Here is a 21,415-nt window from a genome sequence, read left to right as displayed (position 1 = left end):
AACAAAGCAGTGGGGAACACAAACCCTACTGCAGAACTGCAGTCCTAGACTCGGAGTAACTCCAGCAGATGAGTAGCATGAAGGGTTCCCTGGTTCCACACCTGCATCTCCAAGTAAGCTACTGTTAACATTATATCCAAAATCCAAGCAGTGAGAATGCCCTAAATCTAGCATCAAGTCTATAAGCCCAGCTACCACCTCAGGAGAACTAGACCCCCTTTGTCATTGCCCAAGAGTTACTGTTAAGAGCTCTTTTAATGAATTGCTGATTTCAGACCTGGAAAGCTGCTTTCATTGCCGTCAGCCGATCTCCCATAGCTCCCGTGGAGGGCTTGTAGGCCTCATAATTGCTCATTACATTATTATTTCCTCGGTCCTAAAAAATAAACACATCTATGAGGATGGAAAAATACCCAGGAAGGCCCACTGCCATAGACTGGGCCTCATGATACTGAAAACTCTGAAACAGGAGCTGTAATGGGAACTAGATATTTTTAGAAAGTTACTTATGAGAAAAGATGAGAACGGTGCAGTGACAAAGAATCACTTAAAAATGCTTATGCCCCTCAATCTAGTAATTGTATTTCTGGAAACTAACCCTAATAATCAGAAATGCAATCAGATTATGCCCAAAGTTGATCATGTATTATTTGCACACACATACACACACACAAACACATTAAGTAAAAATAATAAAGATGTAAAGGCCACAAATACAGCATATTGTATGACTGCTCAGGCTCTGAATCAAGACCATTAAGGGTCTGAATCTCAGCTACAACATTTACCAGTGCAGCCTTAGGTGCCTCTGTTATCTGTAACTATGCAACTGGGCTGCTGTGAAGATTAACTGAGTTAATAGATGTGACTGCTTGGAATAGCCCTGGCACATATTTAAAATCCTCAGTAAATATTAGCTATCACTAAAATCTATATCACTATATTTATCAAAGTTGCCAATTTAACTATAAAGCTCCAGAAAAGTATACTGGCAGCTTTCTTCCCTGGCACAGAAATCAAAGCAACAGAAAACAGGCAATTAAGAAAGCCACTAAGGGGGTGCTTTTGATACCTGCTTTGTGAGAAAAATCAGCTCTCACCTCTCTGATACTATTTCCCAGAGAGTGTAGGGATCATTCCTGAGTCTAATAACAAGCTATAGCTAGACCCTAAGGCAATGTTTACCGCAGCAAACTCTAGGTCAGTGCTGGAGAGCCTATAAAAACAGATTGCTGGACCCCACCTCTAGAGTTTCTGACTCATCAAGTCTGGGGTGGGGGATGAGTTTGCAAATGCTGCTGGTCCAGGGACCACAATCTGAAACTCACTGCTAACGTAGACTAATGTCTTGAGCAAACCTAGTCAGCCAAGTACAAATGATGCTCTGCCAACAGAAAGTTATGTTAAGACCCAGTGATGCAAGGCTGGGCACGGTGGCTCATGCCTGTAATCCTAGCACTCTGGGAGGCCGAGACAGGAGGATTGCTTGAAGTCAGGAGTTCCAGACCAGCCTGAGCAAGAGTGAGACCCCATCTCTACTAAAAATAGAAAAAATTAGCCAGACAACTAAAAACAGGGAAAAAAAAAACAAAACAAAAACAACAAACTAGCTGGGCATGGTGGTGCATGCCTGGAGTCCCAGCTTCTTGGGAGGCTGAGGCAGGCAGGAAGATCACTTGAGCCCAAGAGTTTGAGGTTGCTGTGAGCTAGGCTGATGCCACAGCACTCTAGCCCTGGCAACAGAGTGAGACTCTATGTCAGAAAAAAAAAAAAAAGAACCAGCAATGCATTGACTCAGGCCAGCATATTAAATATAAATTCCCTTCCAGAGAGGGTTTTGGACTCACTGAGGCTTTCTTAGACACAGGACCAACCAGAAAGGCACTACTGTAATCTGGACTCACCGTGTTCTCAGAGCCTAGGCCAGGCCGTTCCCTATAGCCTAGGCCTCCTCCACCAATGTTCAGCTTTTTGCCTTTTCCTCCTTTGAAGCGGGATTTCCGAAACCAGGCATTCTGCATTGAACACAATTCAAGGTTAAGTAAAGGGAAGGAGAGAAAGCCAGAGGAAGAGGACAAAGTTAAAGAGGAAATTAAATAGGAAGAACTTTTTGCTTCATCTTTAGCCAGTGCATTTATGGCAAGGGAGGAACTGCTTACAGGAACCACAGATTAGCTTCTTTGTGGTAGTTTAGGCCACCAAGTCTTCCTTCAGGACCTCCTAGGAGGGAAGTGATTAGATAAACTTCAAATGCAAAGTGGTCACGGCCACTTCTAACTTCGTTGAGGAAAATGAATTTATTTTTTTATTTCTGAAACAACCTATACATACTATTAGACATAAAAATCTGGAGCTTAATTTTAAAGAACTAGTGGGTTCAGAAGCAAAGGAAAAAAGCAACGTGAAGTGAGGCTTATTAGAATTGACTCTAGGAACAGACTCCCAGAAGTAGCCATACAACAGAAATTTTAGTTACCCTCAGAGCCTGAAAGGTTTCACTGAACTTGACCACTGCCGGAATACTACTCACCAGATTTATTCACATTCTCTTAAGAATGCAAATATCTCTGAGGAGTTTAAAGCTTTATATGACAATGACAAGTCAAGTACTTCAGAGACAGGGCAAGCTTAGGAAAAGGGTGAGCACAGAGCGCCCGAGACCCAAAGAAAGATGTAAGAAAATGCCAAAAGACAAAACACATGCTGTTTAAAATTTTAGTTTAGGACTGGCTCTCTATCCCCAGGAAAGGGGGAGGAAACATCATTCTCCTCCTCTCTCCTGCAGTGTCAGTCCTTTACTCCTGGGACCAGAAACATGGCCAGCACCATGCAACCACTGTGTTAGGGGTTAAGAGTTGTGTGGGCTGGGCTATACATTTGACAAACTCTTAACAGTGTCTACTATTAGAAAGTGTTCCTTCCAAACCCATTTGTAATTTGGGAACTGCATATATTAAAATGACTCAAGATTTAGATTTGGCAGAATGCCTCACTCAGTTTTGGACTAGAGAACACCTGGAAGAGGGAAATCAGTGTGGTCAGAGGTCTGAGATCTTGGTCTGTAAGGAATAGTTGAGAGGCACTATATATTTTTTAGAAGATCACACATCTTTAATCCCCTAAAAGAGAAGACTGTTTGAGGGGAAGAGCAGTAGTCAGAATAGTAGCCATCTTTGAGACTGAATTGACTCCTAGCATGCTATGGGGTAAGCAGGTAGAAAATACAGGGACAGATTTTAGCACAAAGAATAATTTTCGACACAGATGCTATTGAATGGAGAAGATGAGAAGACAGACCAGATGAATTTTAGTATCTCACGAATCCCATCTGTAACTCATAAACCTCCCATACCCTCCCCCCTTTTCTTATAACATAGAAAGTTATCTGCCCCGGGGTTGCTGAAATGTCTTTCTTAGTTTTATAATCTGAAGTATGCCTGGCCCCTCACCTGCATTGCCAGATCTAGGAGTTCCTTGGAAACATGCTGATTGGCTCCTTCCAAGTTTCGGACAAGGTCACCAGCAAAATTGCTGTCCTTGGGAGTCAATAAGGTATAGGCCACACCCTTCTCGCCCGCTCTTCCTGTGCGGCCAATCCTATGAGTATGGGTATCAATGTCTCGTGCCACATCATAGTTAATGACAGTCTTAATTGAAGGAATGTCCAGACCACGGGCTGAAATAAAAAGTAACCAAATTCTTTTATTCATCTGGAGTCAAAAGACCAAAGTAAATGTTAGTGCTCTAAGAACCCACATTTCCCTTATCTAGGCAAAGTGCATGGGTTTGGTAAGCTGAGATACAGGCATGTAAGTTACCCCTTTACAGTAAATGTCACCACTGTAGATTCTATGATACAGGGCCATCTAGTGTAAGGGACTTGTATCTTTTGTCATTAATAACCTGACATGACCTCTCTCTTGTACTGGTAATATACTTTAAAAATGTGTCTCAAAGCTGAGAAGTTTTCACCTTTCTGGAAGAAAATACCAATTTTTAAGGGTAGTTATTAAAACTTGGCAGGACAAAGCCAGAAACCATACTCCAAAAAATTTTCTGATCTTGACTGAAAGATGTCCGACTAAGACACATGTAGTAGACCTGTGTAAGATACCTACCACACTCAGACACAATTGTCTTCAAGCTGCAGAAACTCTTTGATCAGAAAGAAACATTAAGTGAAAAGCAGTATCCAGAGCTCCAGACTATGATCCCTGTGCTGAACTGCTGTTCCCCAGTGCGTGGCCAACCAGACCAGCAGTCTTTCAATTCGCCTGCTCAGCTATTACAGGTTTTGTATAGTTAAGACAGAGCACTCTGACAGCACAGAGCCTAAAGGTCATTGTGAAATCCATACTCTACCTGCAACATCTGTGGCCACCAGGACTGGGATGTCCTTTTTCTTAAAGTCTGAAATGACCTTGTTTCTCTCACTCTGATCCATGTCCCCATGGAGTAGCCCAAGATTATGACCTTCCTGCTTAAGGTTATTGGCTAGCTCTTCAGCATTGGCTTTTTTAGTAACAAACAGGAGGACACTCCCTGAAGAGGTAAACTCCACCAGACGCCGGGTAAGCCAGTTCCATTTACTAGGCCCAGAATGGAGAATCTCCACAATCTGTGTCACATCTTCGTTCGCCTAAGAAGGAAGAAATGAAACAGATGATTGTGACATTGACGCCTCAGGCTACCTGAACAGGACCAGGCATTAAATTTTCTACCTGTATCTGGAAGAACCTTAAATAATTCCTTTTCACCTTGGTCCTTACTTCAGCAAGTCAAGTGCAACTCAAAATTTACCTTTCGGCCGGGCGCGGTGGCTCACGCCTGTAATCCTAGCACTCTGGGAGGCCGAGGTGGGTGGATCGCTCGAGGTCAGGAGTTCAAAACCAGCCTGAGCAAGAGCGAGACCCCGTCTCTACTAAAAATAGAAAGACATTATCTGGCCAACTAAAATATATATAGAAAAAATTAGCCGGGCATGGTGGCACATGCCTGTAGTTCCAGCTAACCAGGAGGCTGAGGCAGTAGGATTGCTTAAGCCCAGGAGTTTGAGGTTGCTGTGAGCTAGGCTGATGCCATGGCACTCATTCTAGCCTGGGCAACAAAGTGAGACTCTGTCTCAAAAACAAAAAAAACAAAAAAAAACCTTACCTCTCTTCTCTAATCACCTTGCTCTCCACCTCTCCCTGGTGTACATACATAATTTGTATGTACCTAATTTGTATAACCCAACACTTTGTAATACCTTTTTAAATGCCTTTTCAGATTATTCCTAATACAGTAAACAATTCTATTGTGCCTCCTACTCAGTGTTCCTAGTATAATTCATACATGCACATAGAAGGCACTCAAAAATGAAAACTGCAAAATGTCAAGATGCTAACTACATAGGAACTTTTTTTTTTAACAATAAACATGGCAAGCAACGGAAGGAATTTTCTAAGTACATTTAAGTGACTTTCAAGTCCCAATTCAGAGAAATTTCTCACATAGGGCATATGCACAAGTAGGAAATAAAACTTTATTTTCACCAGGCCTTTCAGGTCACCCCCTTCCTCCTAAGCAAGCAACCTCCCACAATCATTTAAAATATCAGTTCCATCCTAATTCACTGGTAGGTTTCTTGGCAGACCTTTCTGTTTAAGCTTAAAAAAGACTTTTTATTATGAAAATTCTTAAATACAAAAAAAGAACTCATTTACCATGTACTCTTCACCCAGCTTCAATAATTGTCTACATTTTGCCAATGTTGCTTCATTTATCCCCCCACTTGTATATTTTAAAGCAAATCTGAAACGTGTTGCTTCGTCCATAAACTTAGTATTTTAAATTTTTATCTTACTAGTGAGAAATTAATTCTATGTCTCCATAATACAAGAAATAACCCACTGGCATCCCATCCAGCCGTGCTTAGGATTACCTCTCCAATATCTCCCTGCACCACTCGAATAGGGTCGATCAGGATGTCTCTGGCCAACTTTTCAATCTTTTTCCGAAAAGTTGCACTGAATAAGAGAGCTAAAAGGTAAAATAAATTCTGTTAAAGAAATAGTGTGACTTTTTTATTGAACATCTGCTAAATAAGCTTCCTTGACATTCAGAATTATTCAGTTTTTACATAAACCCACCTAAACCTTAAATTTAGTTTAAAAATTGATTCACTAAAAAAAAAAAAAAAAAAAAGATTTTGCTCTTATTCTATTTTTATTGCATTTTCAGTTAAGACAAGTTGTCAGCATGATTCAGAAAAGGGCTCTTGATTTCAAATCAGCAGATCTGTACTGTGCTTTGCCTCTACCCACTGATAAACCTGTATAAACCGGGGCAACCCATTTAATTTCTGAGCCTTGGTTTCATCATCTACAAAGATGAGTAGGGTCTATCTGATGATCTCTAAAGTCCTGTCCAGCTCAGATAAAGTGTCATTGTCTTCCCCTTTATGGTTCTCACCAGTACACACATGATCATTTTTACTTCCATAATTGTGATTGCTTATAAAATAAACAGGTGTTCATTCTGAGTACAAATGTGGTTTAATAAAGCTGCTTCATACATACTCTGTCTGTCAGGACGGACATGACTTGCTATGGATCGAACCTGGTACTCTGGAAGAAGTAGAACAGCAAAATTAATATTATAACCCTGTAATACAGACTGGAAGGCCCGGAAAAAGTCATTTTAGTAAACGTCTCCATGAAAAGTTTTATGAATTAAGGAAATTTTGAAATTCCTAGATATAAAGCTGGGTGCAGTGGTTCATGCCTACAATCCTAACACTCTGGGAGGCCGAGGCAAGAGGATAACTTGAGCTCAGGAGTTTGAGACCAGCCTGAACAAGAGCAAGACCCCATCTGTACTAAAAATAGAAAAATTAGCTGGGTGTGGTGGTGTATGCCTGTAGTCCTAGCTATTCAGGAGGCTGAGGCAGGAGGATCGCTTGAGCCCAGGAGTTTGAGGTTGCAGTGAGCTATGATGATGCCACTGCACTCTAACCAGGGCGACAGAGTGAGATTTTGTCTCCAAGAAGAAGAAGAAAAAAAAAATCCTAGATACATCATTCACCATAAAATTCCGAAAAATTTCCCTTCTATCCCGGGGGGCTATGTCTGGCAGTGTTCCAATCAGAAAAGATAATTATGTGGACAAGAATACAAAGGGTATTAAATGATGTGATGTTCACCTACCCGGGAACACAGATCATGACCTCCACGATCAAAGGCACATGAACAAAAATAATGAATAGAGAAAATATTCCCCCATATACAAAAGGCATTTTCAACTTTCCTCAACTCAACCAAGCCTAACATACTTTTCCTGAGAAGACACCTAAAAATAGTTAAAATCTTAGCTATACTTCTACAGTCTAACTCTACCCAGCAGTACTTTTAGCTTCTCTTATGCTGAAAAAAATTTGCTGAGTCTCTGAAGATATAGAAAAAATTAATATCATGAGGATGGGGACAGAATAAATAGGTATTCAAGGCATACCAAATCCCATGTCAAACATTCGATCTGCTTCATCAAACACAAGGTAAGAGACTCTTTGAAGATTAGTAGCTTTCTTTTTCACATGATCAATCAGTCGACCCTATGAGATCCACAAAGTGAATAGTAAGCATAATTAAAAAGCATTTACAAGGACTTTCTAAAGTTGTGCTCCTGGCAAAAGTGCTAATTCAGTTTTGGATGGTAACAGATGCTGGTCTGACAGCCCAGTACTTCATTTATGCACTACATAGCCCAATCAAGCAGAAATTTTGAAAACTTAATTAGCTTCTTCCTTTACATTAATTGTGATTTAAATTCTGTGGGAAGATGGCCAGAAGCATTTTCATGAGGCATTCTGAAATGACTTGACTTAAAGCGTACTTCTGATGGGTTTTATTGTTTAGACTACACTCTTCTGGAAAGTTCTGACCATACTCTGAATATCTGATTCTGGATGCTCTTGGTAACCATGGATCCACTTTCTAGGCGAGCATAAGGAAAACTATTTGAAATAGAGGGGAATTTGTAGCTCCTAATGTATACGTCACAGAGACTCTTACTGGACTGCTATGTTAGTCAACTGATCAAAATTAAATCAAAGGCTGGAAGCAGTGGCCTGTGCCTGTAATCCCAGCATTCTGGGAGGCTGAGGCACAAGGATCACGTGGAGATCAGGAGTTCGAGGCCAGCCTAAGCAAGAACAAGACCCCATTTCTAACAAAAATAGAAAAATTATCTGGGCATTGGGGCGCATGCCTGTATTCCCAGCTACTCAGAAGGCTGAGGCAGGAGGATAGCTTGAGCCCAGGAGTTGGAGGTTGCGGTGAGCTATGATGATGTCACTGCATTCTAGTCGGTGTGACAGAGTTAGACTCTGTCACAAAACAAAACAAAAAATTAAAAATTAAAACCACAGGCTGCCATTCATCAGGGTATTCTCAACCCTGCTTTACCGCATCTTAGAGGGAATTTCCTGCAAAACTGTTTTCCATAGAGAGAGGCTGAGAAGTCACTTAACACAAGACATACTTACTGGGGTACACACAACAATCTCTGCCCCTTCCTGAAGAGCCTTGGCCTGCTCCCACATGCTCCCTCCTCCATATACAGCCACTGATCGAAGATTATAAGCTTTTCCAAACCGCTTACATTCTGCATGGATCTAAAAGTTGTTAATATATTAGCAAACCGTGACACTAACAAATATCTCTATCACAACCCAAAAGGGAGTTCTGAAAAACAGTGTGATATCATAAAAAAATCAAAACCTAGAACATGCTTTAAAATCACAATTTTATTCATAAAGGTGTAACTGAATAGCAGTGTACCATTATCACTATCAACAAGCTATCTAAAATCTTGCCGTGATTATTCATTTTTTCCCCTTCTTTTCCTGATCCTGTCATTGCCCTTCTACCAAGAAAAATGAATGTACCCTGGAGAAAAACATTGTGAGCTTATAATACAAAATAAAATACAATTCCCATATCATCATACTATTTTTTTCCTCTTAAACAGTAGTTCTAAGGAAAAAGCATATATTTGGTTACATAGGAAATATTACATAATACTTTCCAAAAGTTTCCTGGTAGCATAACAATGTAAATATGCTTAATATTCCTGAACTGTACACTTAAAAATGGTTAAGAGGCCGGGCGTGGTGGCTCACGCCTGTAATCCTAGCACTCTGGGAGGCCGAGGCGGGTGGATCGCTCAAGGTCAGGAGTTCGAGACCAGCCTGAGCAAGAGCGAGACCCCCGTCTCTACTATAAATAGAAAGAAATTATCTGGCCAACTAAAATATATATAGAAAAAATTAGCCGGGCATGGTGGCGCATGCCTGTAGTCCCAGCTACCTGGGAGGCTGAGGCAGTAGGATCACTTAAGCCCAGGAGTTTGAGGTTGCTGTGAGCTAGGCTGATGCCACGGCACTCACTCTAGCCCGGGCAACAAAGCGAGACTCTGTCTCAAAAAAAAAAAAAAAAAAAAAAAAAAAATGGTTAAGAGATAGTTGATTTTGTATTTTACCACAATTTAAAAAAAAGGTTTCCTGATCATACTACCTACTTGACTGGCTAATCCCTTGCTAGTCCACACATGGAAGAAGGTATTCTATACAAAACACATACCTGCTGGCAAAGCTCTCTAGTAGGACACACAATCACAGCGATTGGTCCATCACCTGGTTCCAATTCCTTCTGGTCCATTATATGAATCAACATGGGCCAGATAAAAGCTGCAGTCTTCCCACTGCCTGTTTTAGCAATACCAATCATGTCTCTACCACTTAACGCCACAGGCACACCCTGGAGAAAAAATAAAGTATATCCACTCTAAAATTTCAACTCTAAAGATGCACTGAAAGAAATATCAGAGAAGGATAAATTGGCTATTACTGACATTCATTTCCAATGGGGAAAAAAATATCTTGGGCTATGCATACTGGCTGTGAAATAGAAATATGTGACATTCCCATCGACTTCTTGATTTATAGGAAATAACATCATTCTCTTCATGTGGATTAGCCACCATTTACAGAATATGAATGACTCCATTTTGCTTAAAATATATAAATGAAAAATTATAATTTATAATGGAAGTGATTGCTAAAATTTAAAAAATTTTCTTCCCTTGAGAAGGTATAGAGTCTGTACCATGGGAGGGGAACCTGTGGTTGTGGAGCTATATGTGGCCTTCTAGATCCCTGAGTGTGGTCTTTTGACTAAATCCAAGTTTTACAGAATAAATCCTTTCTGTGAAGTTTGAATTCGGTCGAGTGGCCACACTTGGGCATCTGAGGGGCCACATGTGGCCTTGAGGCTGCAGGTTCTCCACCCTTGGTACAGACTATTTCATTCATGTATAGAAAATTCTCATTTTCTGAATAGGAATAAACCCCATATATGAATGAGAAACAGAAGCTATTACTTATAGTAATAAATGAGAATTTTCAAGTCACAGTGCTAAATTTGTCCATGCACAAATCTTTTTTGTTACATGTAGGCCTAATTATTTTCTTTATACTTCAAGATATTTATCAGATACAAAAGAACATTTCCCAATTACTTAGTAAGTTTTTAGAGTGGTAAGTAATTCATATTTGCTCTTTATTTTTTAAGATTTCAAAAGTAATCCTGGATTTCATGTATATCTTTTTTTCACTTAATTAAAACAAAAGCTGAACACTAAGCCACAGAGGAAGTATGTGGATACCTTCTATCCATGTCAACACAGTTCCAAACTAAACAGTTTTACTTGTTTGTAAACTAAATATAGTTACAAAATATGATTCTACTTCATTTTTCTTTCATTATGTTTTACTTACCTGGCACTGTATTGGAGTGGGCTGTGTGTACTCAGATTTCCGAATCTGGTGCATAAGTTGTTCATCAAACCCAAAATGAGCAAAGCTACTTCCTGGTCTAGGAGGTGCAGCACCAGAGACCTAGAGATAGAGACAACTCCCAAGAATGACTTGTACTTCAACATAAACAGCACAAAGTTCAACAATACTTACCTGAATCTAGCATTTTAGCTTGAGTATGAAGAAGTGAAAATATAAGTCTATAGCCAAAAGCATACACTGAAGAGGCAAAACCTCAAATATAAATCTCACACAAAAAACTCCACGATAAACGTTCCTGAGATAGCTGTCACATGATTTACAATGATTAAGTACCTAAAAATCTCTTAAATCAAAATTAATTTTCTCTTAAGAAATAATGAAGAAGGGAGAAAAATTATTGAATGAATTGGGAAACGTCATTAATTTTCTTTTTTGCTATACTGCATAAATATTAACCAAATGGTAAAAAAAAAAAAAAAAAAAAATGAATAAATCTTACTCCTGAAAATTGCAAATGGTCTCTGAATAAGACAAGCCTACACATACTGGTTACAGAAATATAATCTTACACCTCTGTTTTCAGTGATGCCTAACAAATTAATGTCTCACTTGGTGATGGTCCAGCTACTGTCTGGCACTGTTTTGTGCCCCGGTGAAGAATGGGGTTTATAAACTCCATGTTGTCTCCAACAGTGGTGTCCTTCAATCCTTCTCCAGTGGTGCTGATATATTCAATCTGGATTTCACTTAAAAGCTTTTGGGGGTTATTGGGGGTATCAGCAACCTCTTGGGAAACAGAAAAGTGTACACACATGTACATACACACCGCCTGCCCGCTCAGAAAACATGAGTTCAAACATAACATAGCAACTGGTAGGGCAGACGTAGGCCAGAAAGTTGTCCACATCAGAGTAGATATCAGCATATTTTCTCTGCGGTTTCACTTAACTAACATCTCTCAGCACCCTAAACAATGTGGCCAATGTGCAACCCACAACTTTTTCATGGGCAATTTAAACTATTATTCTGAAATTAGTGCATGCAGGCCTTTAAAAGGTGTTAATTTCTTCTAATATTTTTAAAAAACTATGTTGTACGTAATTTGAGAAACAAGTATATCTTAATTGCAAAATAGTCTAAGACTTCATATATTGTTCACATCTATTAATCGCTTCCTCTTCCTGAAGATGGGGACTCCTACCCTTCATTACTAGCCCGACCAGCATAGGTGACTGAACACATGAAAGAAAAAAATGATCCTATCCTAAAATATCACCTGGAGGACTAAAATAATCAAATCAAGACACATAAGCCCAAGGGATCTAAGAATTATTCTAGCAAAGACCATTTAAGGACCATTAGGAAATAAATTCAAGGTTATTAGTTTGGTTAAGCAAGGCTTAATGATTGTCTTACCCGAAGATTGAGCTTATGTCGGAGATCTATTAACTGCTGTGGAGTGAGGTTGGTTATCTCTTCATGCTCATTGTAAAAATTTTTTTCAAATGGTGGATAGTCAATCTGCAGGTCCAATTATTCAAAGTTAGTCTAGAATTCAAGAGTCAATCCTGTGAGTTTGATTTTAATGCAAAATAACTTCTACAAATATTATACAAGTAAAGCCATTCCAGCTAGGGAGGATAAAGGAATTTATTTTTGACATTCATCCCAAAAAGTACAACTAATACAATACCATTTCCTATTCCTGTTTTCTTTTTTTTTTTGTTGTTGAGACAGAGTCTCACTTTGTTGCCCAGGCTAGAGTGAGTGCCGTGGCGTCAGCTTAGCTCACAGCAACCTCAGACTCCTCGGCTTAAGCGATCCTACTGCCTCAGCCTCCCAAGTAGCTGGGACTACAGGCATGCGCCACCATGCCCGGCTAATTTTTTCTATATAGATTTTTAGTTGACCATATAATGTCTTTCTATTTTTAGTAGAGACGGGGTCTCGCTCAGGCTGGTCTCGAACTCCTGACCTTGAGCGATCCACCCGCCTCGGCCTCCCAGAGTGCTAGGATTACAGGCGTGAGCCACCGCGCCCGACCATATTCCTGTTTTCAATATAAACACCAACCTACTTCCTAAAGAGACTCTAAAGGACATCTCAGATTTGAATAACTTTGAAACAGACTAAGGAATCTTTACAATGCCAAACACCTCAGAGGACAAAGAAGGTATTTTCCCCTATGGTATTAAATATGTTTTGGATTAAGATGTTAACCTAGCTCCATGCATTTAAAAATATTTCTAGTATTCCTTCACAGATAGTTGTGCCTTTAGAGAGTTCTCTGTTTAAAAATATGGAGCTGCTTACAAGTTAGCTTTAAAAAAAAAAAATGTATGGCCAAGCATTTCCAATCCCAAAGAGAAAAGTAGTCATTTCTGGTACTCTTTTCATAGCTTATTGTACTCAGGATAAAAAACATACCCACATCACCATGTAGGAATTTTGCTAAATGATTCTCTTTTTGACATCATGTAATGTCTATACTAAACTTAGTTTTTAAGAAGAATTTAAGCTTTCTATAGGTGGTCAAAATTTTTCACAATTCTGGGTATATCCAAAAAGATTTGGTGAGAAGCGTGACACTTGTTTTACATTTTTGGAAACCTCTTTAACATCTGAGTTAACGAAAACCACCTATTGCATCGATTCAAATCATTGCAATACGTTGTTTTAATTTAAGCCCACGAAGAAAATCTGACCTCAAAAGATATGTAGTTGGGAAAGGGAGGAGAGTACTTTAAAAGACTTTTCAGATATCTGTGGATTTTTATTCTTCTCTGATACTATACTAAAACTTCAGTGGTCATTTCCTAAAGGTTATTTTCATTGTGTAATCTGAAACCATATCATTAAAATTTTTATACTGTTACATCATAATCCATTAGTCTATCATGTATTTTGAATTAAGCTTTTACTCATATGATTTTGTAATGTTATACATTGGTCACATGGAAAATACTGGTTCACTATAGCATGCAAATCATCCAAATGTTGACACATTCATTTCGTTATATATATATTTTAAAAATTACAATTATCATCACTATCAATTTTATCACAATGGTCTTTAAGTACTGAGAAGTGGTCAAGTTTCCTATAGTGGATATAAGTTTTCTGAATTCTAATTTTTGCTTGAAAGCTTGAATTTCTATTATTGGCAATAAACACTTTTGTGTTCCACGAAAAAAGCCAGCTACTTCTGCTTACAACTCAAACACGTAAGTGGCTTTTCCTTAAGATGACTATCATATTTTGGTATGCAACAGAAATGCTTTATGTGTACTTCCCATTCTGTCACATAGAATAAAAAGACATGGAACTCAAGGGTCATGATTTACTAAATGACAATTTTTACTGTTTCATAAGGGCATTCTTAAGTGAAACTGGCCTTCCCCTCCCCCTCAAACTGTAATGTCTGGCAGGGAAGAAAACGACTACTAGTACAGTTTGGTGCCACTGGCTTGATTCATGCTCAGGCATTAGCAGTTTTACCTATCACTGCTTTTACATCACTGCTGCAAATGCTGATAAAATGAAAAAGGAAAATAGTGTTAGTGTTATGAAAATTCTTCTGACTTTGTAGGCTTCCCAAAAGTGTCCCGTTAGGGGTCCCTAGGACCACACTTTGAGAAGCACTGCCCCAGATCTAGAATCCCTAGGGTATACAAGATCTAGTCTGAGATACTTAACTTGGATGAAACATTGATTTTTTTTTTCAAGTGGGCATACTGATATCCTCATTTGCCTTCCTTGACTTAAGGAACCTGTAATTCCTGGCTCCACTTTGAAAAACAGCCTCTTATCTGCCTCAGATCTGGGAGCCACGGTAAAGATTTACAGCAATTAAAAAACAAATGCAAGCCGGGTACAGTGGTGCTCAACTGTAGTCCCAGCTACTCAGAAGGCTGAGGTGAAAGGATGGCTTGAGCCAAGGAGTTTGAGGCCAGCCTGGGCAACACAGTGAGACCCCCATCTCAAAACAAAAAAACAACAAATGTAGGCCCAAGGGCCCATTCTGAAAGGAAGATAGTAGGTGTTGCTTCTGGAAAACAGGTACAACTGTTTAAAAAAATTCTTAAAATTCTAATATCAAACATGAGCAAATAATGTGGCTATAACCTTCAACAACACAGGCCATAAAGTCTCATGAAATTTGTGACTCAAGCACTTAACAGAGACGGCAAGATCCCAAAGCACAAGTATGCTCTTGACATAACAGTACTCAGCTACTGGGAAAACCTAAATATTAAAGATGAAGGAAATTGTGTCATTTTGAAACAAGAATCAAATTCTGTAAGAAACACCATACCTCTGAATGATCAATGGGAGGAAGAGGATCAATGATTTTTTTGGAAGGTGCAATTGGATTTCCATCACTATCATATTCCAGATTGTCTTCCTCTTCCTCTTGAACCACACCAGCAGTTGGGTTTTCTGCCATGTATCGAAAATAAGCTTCCTGCAGGAAAGCACAAGAACATGATCACACCCAAGTACAACTGCTCCTATTTCTAATTCTGTAATTAATGTACAGTATACCAGATGACTGTACAATTAAAATACCTACCAAGTAAGACAAAACTTTTACTAGCAATGATTCCTTTTATAATAGCAGTATTCAGAAGGACCATCAGAAGAAATAAATTAGGCAGTTAGTACTAAAAAATGATTTAACTTGTTTAACAGAAGAGTTACAAATCTGTCTGTTCCATAACCTTCCTGGGATGGAGTGTCTACCTACCCTCCCCAGAGCTGTAGAACACATGCTGTGGCTTTACCAATCCAAGTTGGGAAGCTGACACTGATTAGAAAGGTCACAAACCTGGAAAGGATTACTGCTCACTCTGGGTTCTCATCATTCCACAACTGAACAATGGAAAAAAAATATACTAACGGACAGTCATTAATGTTCCATCTTGAAATACAAGAATCACAAACAGAACTCTTACAAACAAGTAGAGGTTAGATGTTGCTAGAGGCCATCAATAGATCCCATACTACTCTTCCACTTGATTTATCAGAATAAACATTAATTTTGGATTTAAAAAGAAGCTGAATAAAGCTCATATTTGTTTTTGATGTCATAGTTAATCAAAAGTTCCATCTTCAACATGGGGGAAAGCCATGTGAATCTTTATATTACCAACTGGTCACACAGGTAGAAAAGGAGCAAATCAAATGACATTGCCTGCTCAATGTCAGGAATGGCCATTTCAAGTGAAGGCAAGCTCTAGCTTGTCCCCAGTATAGACTTTGTGGGGTAAAAATAAAAGATAGAAATACTGCATAGGAACTCACTTGGTCATCTTCCTCTTCAATGTCATCTCGAATACCCCTGGAAAAACAAGCGGAGAAACAAACTTCCCTGCAAATGTTCCACATACCCAGCTCCATACTTAACAGCAGATTAGTGTTGAATTCCATACAACTGAGGAACTCTCAACACTAATAATAACAAAGCAGCAATAAGCACACTGTAAACTATCCACCCATGATATGTGTGGTTTCACTCCGTAAGCAGCAGTTTGCATTTCTTTTAAATGTGATGATACAGTACCCCTAGAAATATCAATTACTAACAAGGATATAAGGAGTAAAAATTTTCTAAAAACAGACACCAAAGGACCCTAGCTTTGGGAACCCATACAACAATCACAATGCAGTTGTGAAAAACCTTTCATATAAAAAAAGAAAAAAAAAAAATCCTGAATTTGGTATACACTAGAAAGAATGTCACAATTTTTTTATTGTCCCCCAGAGTTTCTAGCTCTAGAGTAACTACTTTCAAACAAAATCAGTTAGCTTGGGGACAAGGACAAAGAGGAAAAACTACATTAACTTCTTTATGAGTCTGGGACTAAAACTCCCTAAACAGTTCACATGGACAAGGGGACCATCACCACTTGCTGGATCTCTCAGGAGCTAGGGAAAGTATGGTTGCTTAGTTCCCACAACCATCTCTTTCTAATCAGACTTTCTGCCTAACTTGGAGTACTTGCTATTCCTAAGGCAACCAGCAAGCAATACAACCAGTGTAGGGCAGCTGGAAGAGGATGCAACATACAGTAAGCACCAAAAAGAGGGCTGAACCTCTATATGGTACAGAAATAGGGAAGGGCCCGGAGCACTGATTGCCAAGCAGAGGCAGAAAAAAGTTCAACCATGCCCAGTAGAAAAAGCCTTAGGAATATATTCAGCAAGGCAAAGAGGAGACTTCTCTTTCCCAGAAAATAAAGTACTTCAACTTCTGACTATGGTTGGTAAAGCATGTCACTCTTTACCTGAAATTAAGTTTTATTACGAATAACATACAGTCACCCCTCAGTATGCATGGGGGACTGGTTACAGGACCCCCACATATACCAAAATCCACATACATTCAAGTTCTGCACTCAGCCCTGCAGAACCGGCATGTAAGACATCAACCCTCTTTATACACAGGTTTTGCATTCCTGTGAATCCACATTTGGTGGGGGGGGAAAGAAAACAAAAAAAGCAAAAACACCCCCGCATATAAGCCAGCTCTCACAGTTCAACCCTGTGTTGTTCAAGGTTAACTGTACATAGTTGTTATGATATAATCACCATTACATCTTATAACCCTATAGGCATTAAACTGTTATATATTAATTATGGGACAAACTCAAATAATGAACCCAAACTTTAGTAATAATGCTCCTCTAACCCCTACTGTAATTCATTTCTTCTGTTTACTAAACAACTCAACTCTTTATAAAGACCAAATACCATTCTACTAAACAGAATGATTTTTAATTATTGCAAACGTAAAGATTTTTGCCATCTGTACACCTAAAGACATATACAAGATACAGGGATAACCTCAAGTAAAGACACTTGTGTATTTTAGTATTTTTTCTCTATAAACTTTGGGGGAATAGGCTTTGTAATACTTTAGCAATTTTCATGTAACCTTTGTGAAAGAGAAGAAAACAACTTACTTTACGTTTTTTCTTTCTTTGTCCTTTTCTTCAAGCCTCTTCATGTCTCTAGCTGCCTGATCCTGATAAAACAAAAGGCTGTATAGAATCACATCAACTAAAAAGTTGAAAGGAGAATTGATTTATAAAGAATTTTTAGACTGGAATAAGTGCCATCATAGCTTTAGCTATGTGTTTTGACAACTGCATTTTGCCACAATCAAATTGCATTTTGCCACAATCAAATTGCATTTTGACAATTATTAATATTTTTCAGAGGAATACCTAAATGCTCTAAAAACTTAGTTATATAAGGATTGCACAATTTTTACCTATAATATACACCATGAGTGGAAAAACTAGCAAAAATGCTTGATTCACAAATATATAACCTTTGGTCACTTTTTAAAAGTTAACGATATAATTATGGCTGTAAAGGGCCTTAAATTCAGGTAAATCAGCCTTTCTCAAAGTGTAGCTTAAGATCATTTACACCAGGTTACCAGTGGGAATGGTAAAAAATGCAAATTTTTGAGCTAGAAAGTGGCTCTCAACCTGGGGCAATTTTGCCCCTAGGCCACATCTGGCAATATCTGCAGACATTTTTGGTTATTCACAACTTTGGAGGTGGGGGTACAACTGGTGACACTAGTTGGCAGAGGCCAGAGATGCTGCTAAATATTCTACAATACACAGGATAGCCCTCACAACAAAGAATTGTCCAGCCCCAAATGATAACAGTTCTGAGGCTGAAAACTCTGCTGTAGACCCACTAAATCAAAACCCTTAGGGGTAGAGTTAAATGTGTATATTTTTACAATTTCCACAGGCAATTCTTACATACAGCAAATTGATAATCACAGATCTAAATTAGTCCTTTTATCATACATTTAAAAATCAACGTCAGAAGAATTAAGTAATTTTTCCCAAGGTTATATATTCTGCACAACAGTTTTTCACTATGTTTTAACTGTTTCTAGCCATGTATTTTGACAACTGTATTTTGCCACAAATTGCATTTTGACAATTAGTAATATTTTTCAGGGGAATACCTAAATGCTCTAAATGTTTTTCATTATAAAACAACATGAGTTTTTCTGGCTATCTTTGATTTATAAAAATGCCACTCCATATACATGGCACGGTCAGGTATACTATCAAATCAAATGTTTCCAATAAAGAGGAATTATTTTAAAAAGAAGTGTTACACACAAACAACCTACTTTTTAAGGGATTGAGCCAGATATAAGATATACTTAAGATCATCAATTGAAGACGACATAAGCAATGTAATGTAAGAAACAGGTCACGAACACTTGGAGAACATATTGTTTAAGCCTACATAAATCCTTTTCTGGAACACTGGTTAAAAATAAATCTTCACCTAATTCAGGCACTAGAAAAGTTTTACTTTCTAGAAAAGTTGATAACTGAGATCAGGAATTAATGCAAATACTTAGGCAACAACACTCTATGCAAGATCTGACAATAGCCACTCTCCCTGTCCTAAAATAAGCAAAACTGTTTTTGATACCACACAAAAGATACCCAGAAGAATGATACGGTACCAAAAAGATTTAACCTCCAAACAACTTCAACTAGTGAAATGTAAGAGAATTTAGGCCATTCTTGGATACTCTCACTCAAAAAAGGCTATGCCAGCTTGCACTACCATAAATTAAATCTAAATTTAAGCCTACAAAAATCAAGAGCTGATTTTTCTTCTAATTCATCACTAGGCATCTCAAGAAATAATGAGACCAGATTCTCTGGGAAACATATCCCTTCAGAGAATGTCTGTATCCTCAAGAAGATAAAGAAAAAGCAATGTGCATAAGACATCTCAAACACGACAAATCATTTATTGCCTTTACCCCTATAGGGAATCATTTAACATATTAACTAAATACCTACTATGTTGCAAGACACATGTATGTCCTGAATAGTTTTGTTAAGTGGTAAGTGTCCTGAATAGTCTGATAAATGGCAGAAATAGACACTACTATAAGAACTCAGGTACAGAACGATACAGCATAAAGAATATGGGGTTTGGAGGTGAATTTTGGCTCTGACACCTACTAGGTGTATACACGTCAGCAAGTAACTTAATCTGTTAGAAATCAAAGGTGGGAAACTCAAATACCTAGCAGGTACCAAGCTGGCAATAAATGAAGGATAAGAAAAGTTGTATTCTTTTGACACAAACATGCTTTGCTTGCACTTTGGTAAGTAGGCACATTCTTCTAAAGAAATATGCTCTAATTTTTCTTATCACCCTCAGTCTTTTATTTTCTGATACTTGATAGAGACCTGAGTTTAGAAAAATATTTCTCCAAAGAAAAATCATAATTCAAGTGTGATGACAAACGGTTTTTAACCAGTGGTCTCAATGTCAAGAAGAAAACAGATTGATGAAACTACGGTGCACAAGAAAAAGCATGCCTTGTCTAAAGCAGGCAGCCATTTGCTCAGCAATAGCCCATTTTTGCCACATAAGAACACAGGCTCTGTATTGCCAGATCTTCCATTTTTCAACAGTCTGAACTATTAGAAAAAAATCTTCTGATTTTAAAAATGTCGGCTCACGTTTTTTATAAAGCAATGTCTAGGTCAAACAAAAACACATCTATGTTGGATTCTTTCTTTCCCTCCTTCCTTAGAGCAGAGATGAATTCTGGTTGAAGACAAGAATCTGAAAGGACTTTATGTCAAAAGCAATAAAGTGACAGTTTTAAGCAACGTGGAATAACACGTTTAAGAACCATGCTTTGGTCTAATTAACCTGTAGCTGTATACCACGTAAATGGGAGAGTAGAGAGCCTAAAGCAGGCAGAGTTAATGAGGATATAAAGTAGGATGACTACTAGTGGCAACAGAAAGGAACAGATGCAGGCTATTGAAAAGATGACAGAATTTGGCAAATTAGAGGAAAGGCAGTATGATGTACTGGAAAAAACTAGGCTTTCAGGACTACAAAGCAAGAAAAATTAGATTTTAGTCCCAGTTCTTCCATATAAATACCAATATGATTTGGGGCATGTGATTTGAATTATCTTAGGGCTCAGTTTTCTTAACAGTTAAAAAATTAGGCCGGGCGTGGTGGCTCACGCCTGTAATCCTAGCACTCTGGGAGGCCGAGGTGGGCGGATCGTTTGAGCTCAGGAGTTCGAGACCAGCCTGAGCAAGAGCGAGACCCCATCTCTACTAAAAATATAAAAGAAATTATATGGACAGCTAAAAATATATATAGAAAAAATTAGCCGGGCATGGTGGTGCATGCCTGTAGTCCCAGCTACTCGGGAGGCTGAGACAGGAGGATCGCTTGAGCTCAGGGGTTTGAGGTTGCTGTGAGCTAGGCTGACGCCACGGCACTCACTCTAGCCTGGGCAACAGAGTGAGACTCTGTCTCAAAAAAAAAAAAAAAAAAAAAAAAAAAACAGTTAAAAAATTATATTTATACGTATATACTTTCTGCCTATTTCCCATGGTTACTCTGAGGATTAAATAAAATAATGAACATGCTTGATAATCTGCTAAAAAGAAACGAAGCGGGGAATGAAGGAAGACGTTAAAGCCAAAGTTTTAAGCCAAGGTGATTGTATGAATATTGGTGTCATTAACAGAAATAAGAGAA

General features: G+C 38.5%; 1 protein-coding gene across 1 annotated transcript in view; it reads right to left on the bottom strand.

Moving 5' to 3' along the window:
* Positions 1–21,415, bottom strand: part of DDX42 (DEAD-box helicase 42) — a 36,478-nt gene that overhangs the window by 2,338 nt on the left and 12,725 nt on the right. Inside the window, exons 4-17 of the mRNA XM_069482772.1 lie at positions 17,803–17,864; positions 16,142–16,178; positions 15,153–15,302; positions 12,254–12,358; positions 10,817–10,936; positions 9,621–9,797; positions 8,525–8,653; positions 7,492–7,591; positions 6,561–6,608; positions 5,924–6,021; positions 4,363–4,639; positions 3,450–3,676; positions 1,905–2,015; positions 278–376 (exon numbers count right to left, since the gene is read on the bottom strand). Coding sequence (XP_069338873.1) covers positions 278–376; positions 1,905–2,015; positions 3,450–3,676; positions 4,363–4,639; positions 5,924–6,021; positions 6,561–6,608; positions 7,492–7,591; positions 8,525–8,653; positions 9,621–9,797; positions 10,817–10,936; positions 12,254–12,358; positions 15,153–15,302; positions 16,142–16,178; positions 17,803–17,864 — 1,740 coding nt within the window. The remainder of the gene's footprint in view (positions 1–277; positions 377–1,904; positions 2,016–3,449; positions 3,677–4,362; positions 4,640–5,923; positions 6,022–6,560; positions 6,609–7,491; positions 7,592–8,524; positions 8,654–9,620; positions 9,798–10,816; positions 10,937–12,253; positions 12,359–15,152; positions 15,303–16,141; positions 16,179–17,802; positions 17,865–21,415) is intronic.

This window comes from Eulemur rufifrons, chromosome 9 (genome assembly GCF_041146395.1).
Source record: "Eulemur rufifrons isolate Redbay chromosome 9, OSU_ERuf_1, whole genome shotgun sequence".
In the NCBI taxonomy this organism is placed as follows: Eukaryota; Metazoa; Chordata; class Mammalia; order Primates; family Lemuridae; genus Eulemur; species Eulemur rufifrons.
Note: the sequence above shows the minus strand (reverse complement) of the source record. Positions and strands in the feature narration are given on the sequence as shown.